This window comes from Eurypyga helias, unplaced genomic scaffold (assembly GCF_000690775.1).
Source record: "Eurypyga helias isolate BGI_N326 unplaced genomic scaffold, ASM69077v1 scaffold4244, whole genome shotgun sequence".
Lineage (NCBI taxonomy): Eukaryota > Metazoa > Chordata > Aves > Eurypygiformes > Eurypygidae > Eurypyga > Eurypyga helias.
Genome location: NW_010244168.1, coordinates 18,229 through 23,521, shown reverse-complemented (window position 1 = coordinate 23,521; position 5,293 = coordinate 18,229). Strand labels below are relative to the sequence as shown.

Below are 5,293 nucleotides of genomic sequence, written 5' to 3'. Positions count from 1 at the left end.
GGTCGCTCCCCGGGGCCTCCGCCGTCACCGGTTTAACTCGGGCTACAAATAGCGACTCGGCAAACGCCTTGCCCGCCGGGTCATTTTGGGTTGTCTGCGGTTCTTTTAAGGGCGTTACCATCGTGAAGCCGATCGTGTATGGAAACGTCGCGCGGTATTTCGGGAAGAAAAGGGAAGAGGATGGTCACACTCACCAGTGGACGGTTTACGTCAAGCCTTACAGAAACGAGGTGGGGGGGTCGCCCCGACGGCGACTTGGGGCGTTAAAAAACGGGATCTGAGGGAAGGGCGGGAGGTTGGTGGTTTCCAAAACCAAAAAAACCCACAAAAAAGAGAGGGAAGACAATTCTTAAGGTTTTTTTAGTGTGATCTTCCAGGCTGGGGAAAACTGGAGAGGACTCATGGGGACAAAATACAGACCGGCACGTGCGGCAGTACTAATTTTTGGATTTAGTGTCTCGCTTTTCAAGGCAGCTGCATCAGAAGAAGTGATAGGTGCGTGGGGTGGGTGAATAAAGAGCGCTTGCTGTGTAAACAGTGACGTTTCCATTTTAGGATATGTCAGCCTATGTGAAAAAAATACAGTTCAAGCTGCACGAAAGCTACGGTAATCCCCTAAGAGGTGAGTCTTGTGTTTGGGCATTTGTTCCTGGAGCTGGGATTTTGATTGGTCCCACTGAGGCTTTGTCACCTCTGTCGACGCTTCTGTGTTTCCCGCTGCAGTTGTTACCAAGCCACCGTACGAAATCACCGAAACAGGCTGGGGTGAATTTGAAATAATCATCAAGATATTTTTCATTGATCCAAATGAAAGACCTGTGAGTATGTTATGCTTAACTAATTGTGGTGGTCTCGGGCTGTGGTGTAGGCTGTCACTGGTCAAAATAAGTCCCGTCAGCCCTGGAAGTGGTAAAGCCTGTGTATCTAATGGTTGGCCACGTTTTCTTGGTTCTGTGCTTTACTGCTGCCGTTCATGCTGGCTCTTCCCACGCTTGGCTACTCTGACGCCTTCTGATACGTGGCCACGTGTTGCGCCGTACCTGGACTGAGCATGTACTGAGGCCTTCTCTTCTGGTGGCTTCTTCATTAGAGGATTTTGGGATGTTTTTATTTTTTGCCTACAAGATTTGGTGAAAATCAGTGAAAAAGCAGCAAAGGTGCTATGCTAGCATTAGTCTCTCCCCTTGGAAAACCAGGTTAAGACACTTCTCTAGTTAAGTAAAGCATTGTAATCAATTCCCTTCTTCCCATCCTGTGTGTTAGGCCTATCTTGCACATTTGTTTATCCAGCTGTAGGTAGGAAACTCTATTACCTTATTTCAGGGGAAGGGGTTGTTTATTTCTGGAAAGACTTGAGTTGCTTCTGTCTCATGAACTGCAGCAATCCTTTTGCTTTAGCCTTTTTTTGCCAAAAGAAGGGAAAATTGAATTTTATCATCTTCTCGAGTATGTGAGAACTGACACTAGACTAGGAGGGGCTTTCCTGTGCTCAGCGGCATTCTGACTCATCATGTTCACTCCGTTCACAGCTTGACCAAGCTGTCCTAAAGTTGGTTGAGTGTTTTTTCTCTTTGTGGCTGTTCTTGAAAGGCTCTTTTGGTGCCTGTCGTGTTCTTCCTTTCCAGGAAGTACCAGCTGGAGTAAGGTGTCGCTTTCTCCCACGACCATTCACGGGCCTCTTTGTGAAAGGGAAGATTGGTGGGCTGTGCCCTCTTCCCAGGGCATGGTCCCAGTGGTCGGCAGTTCCTCAGGGCTGGGCAGAGGGCTGCTGCTCCTCTCCAGCTCCAGCCATTCCAGTGCAGTAATGGACTGGAACAAATAATCTGTTTGGAAATGTTTAAGAGAAGGTATTCCTAGTAGATTTGTACACCCATCCTAAACCATTTGCCCAGGCGTTCTCCAAGTATCAAGAAGCCGTTGGACAGCTGGCGTGTTTTAATAATGAATATTAAATCTAAGTAATTCTACTGAAGTGACATGACGTTTATTTTTGAATTCCTAAAAGAGTGTAAGATCCTTTACAAGTAGTAAGAACAGATGCTACCTGTTGATATCTAGAAGAAGATTTGTATTTCCCTGCAGTTATCTAGCTAATGAAATTCTCTCTTTGTATAGGTAACCTTGTATCACTTGCTGAAGCTTTTCCAGTCCGATACCAATGCCATCCTGGGAAAGAAAACTGTAGTTTCGGAATTCTATGACGAAATGGTATGAAATTTTTTTAACGTAACCCTCACTTTATGTTGAGAAGTATTAGTGATACCGTGTATTTTTCTCCTTCATTAGATATTTCAAGATCCTACTGCGATGATGCAGCAGCTGTTAACAACCTCTCGTCAGCTAACACTGGGTGCTTATAAGCATGAAACAGAGTGTAAGTTGAAAACTAAAATAATCTTAGAAATAAACAGTAGTTGATTTTGCATTCAGTGTTTTTTTTTTTTTTTTCTGGATGTAACAGTACAATAGATTTGGATGCTGCTAAAAAAGGTGGTATTTTTGCATTAAACTTCAGCTTTTGCAAAGATATTAATACTTACTTGAAAACTTCTAAGGTTTTCTGATCTGTATGCCTGGTGGGGAAAAAAAAAAGAATTACAAGTTACTCTATGTAACAGTGATGACATCATCTACTTAGTTTAATGTCTTTGAAATGAATTAAAAGAGAGAGTAAACTAAGGCCACTGTATTTGTGGCACACTTCTGTTCCGCTCATTGGGGTGTTAACTGCAAGCAAAGATCACGCCCTAAGCACCAAAGTATGGAACAGTTAGTACTGTTTTAGTCAAAGCAGCAACCCTTTGGGATAAAGAGTAGCCTCTGAAAGCTCTTCCTGTCTTTTTCCCTTCTTTCTAATTTTTTAACTGTAGGTCATTTCATAAAGTACTTCTTCAGTATAGCTTAATGTCCTCTGCGTCCTTCTCTAATCTGTCTTTAAATATGAACCAGAATATTAAGGGAATTAAAGAATGAAATAAAAATACATTGATTTATAAAATACAATGCATTTAGTGATTTCTGTTCTCATCTTCTGAATTTCATCTTCTGTCTTCTGCTCTCGGAAAGCCAGTGTAATATTTATCGGGCCCAAATCCTACCTTGTTAGTTCCCAACTCCAGTGTCATCATAGTCTGGCCTTTGGCTTATCTGCATATTCCCGTGACAACAAATGTGGTATTTTTAGATGCCTAGCGCTAACAGGGGCTGTGAGTTTGAAGCTCTGCAAAGTTAGGGTTCTGATTTGCTCTGTGTCTGTTTGGGTGTGTCGACATGTGAGCTACTTGTATTTTCTGCCTCAGTTCAGACAGTCTTGAGGTGGATTTTTGTTACATTGCGTGTTGTTATGGTTTATGTGTAGAAAATGTTTAATAATTTGAATCATAAAAAAGTCTTGTCGGAATTTAAACTTTTCTCACTTAAAATTTCTGGATGTTTCTCCTGAATGTAGATAGAAATTTTTAGGTTTTGAGTTTTTTTAATGAATATATTTCCCTAAAATGTGCTACTGAAGCAAATAAAAATGAAGATTTACTTTTATTTTGCCACTGCCCACAATTAGGTAATGTATGGGATTTGAAGGGATATCCATGGCCTCCATAGATTTGTTGGCTTAACCAGCTTTGTCCAAAAACTTGTGCATGAACAAATAAACAAAGAAAAAAAGGACACCTCACCAGATGTCCTAATGTCATATATTTGTAAAAGCAAAGGCAGCACCACTAAATCTTTTAGAGACATAAAATTAAACTGCAACGAAACGGAGAGTAGAGGAACCATGGAATGGTTGAGGTTGGAAGGGACGTCTGGAGGTCACTTGGCCCAGCACCCTGCCCAGGCAGGGCCGCCTACAGCTGGTTGCCCAGGACTGTTCCCAGGTGGCTTGGGAATGTCTTTAAGGATGGAGATGCACGCCACTGTCTGCCCTGGGCAGCCTGTGCCTGTGCTCGGTCACCCTCACAGTACAAAAAGTTCCCTGATGTTCAGAGGGAGCCTCCTGTGTTGTGGTGTGTGCCCACGGCCTTGCGTGCTGTCACTGGGCATCACATGTAAATTACTTGTAATTCTCTCTTAATTTCCCATTTGTTTGTTGTGACTATGTCAAGTTTTTTTCCCCCACCTAATCTTTAAAAAAAGCTGGAAGTGATATAGTGAATTATATAATTCCACCTACAAAACTTACAGACTGAATGAGGCCACAACACAAGCTTTTCCTTTTTTTAATTCCAGGGTTTTTTTTTTGATACCGTTTTGACTGCAGTCATTGAATCTCTAAGGCTAACGGTAATAGATTTTTTTTTTTTTCAGGACACACACCATTCAAACTTTTCATGGTACTTACAGTACTTATTTTTCTTTATCACCACCACAGTTGCAGATCTTGAAGTGAAAACCAGGGAAAAGCTGGAAGCTGCCAAAAAGAAAACGAGTTTTGAAATTGCTGAGCTTAAAGAAAGACTAAAAGCAAGTCGTGAAACCATCAACTGTTTAAAGAATGAAATCAGAAAACTTGAAGAAGATGATCAGTCTAAAGATATGTGACGAGTGTTGACTGGATGAAGAGGCTGTACTGAAAATGGGAGCGCGTCAGTGATGGAATTGTGTGTGCTCTCTTGGATCTGTAACTGAGACCATGTGCACTTCACTGGCAAACGATTGAAGTATGTGGCAATTGACTTCATAAATGGGAGAAAAAAGGAAGAATGTATCCTTGTTTTAAAATCTCTGGGTTCTTAATGATTTATTTCAAGTAGATTTATCCTCAAGTAGAAGAGGTCTTGCAGACCATACTACTTCGGTGGTTTTGTTTTGGGTGTTTTTTTGGTTTGGTTTTTTTTTTTTAACCTGCATTTGAGTGGTATATAAAAACTTTGTATTAAGTCTTGTATTAGTTCAGTGTGATTTTACAAAATGCTGTTTACTTTTTTACTTGGTGTTTTTTTTTTCCTACTGATTGTTTAGAAATGCATCTTTTAAAGCTGAAAATAAAATATGCATTTTTTAATTTTAATATTTTTTTTGTCGCTGTCCGGCTGTGGGCTTCAAGAACAATTGTAAATAGCATACCCTGATTTAAGGCAGAGGTTGAAACAGAATGGTATGCAAGTTGCTTAAGTCTGGTTACAGGGATTTCTGCATATCTGTGTTGTCAGCACAGTGGAAAAACTTTCTGAAACCAGGATTTTAAGTAACTTGTATATCTACAGATAAGAGTTTCTAGCCCCACATCTGCTTTAACACATATAACTGCATCAATTATATAAGCTATGCTCAGAAGCGGGAAATTATTCCAGGC

At 40.9% G+C, this 5,293-nt stretch overlaps 1 protein-coding gene across 1 annotated transcript; it reads left to right on the top strand.

Annotated features, from left to right (window-relative positions):
* Nucleotides 1-110: 110 nt before the first annotated feature.
* YEATS4 (YEATS domain containing 4) lies at nucleotides 111-4,671 on the top strand (the record flags this gene model as incomplete). Its single annotated transcript, XM_010149644.1, has 6 exons — nucleotides 111-230; nucleotides 556-622; nucleotides 724-818; nucleotides 2,116-2,208; nucleotides 2,287-2,374; nucleotides 4,370-4,671. Coding segments are annotated over 6 exons (633 nt in total), but the record flags the coding sequence as incomplete, so codon positions are not given.
* Between the last annotated feature and the right edge of the window lie 622 nt (nucleotides 4,672-5,293).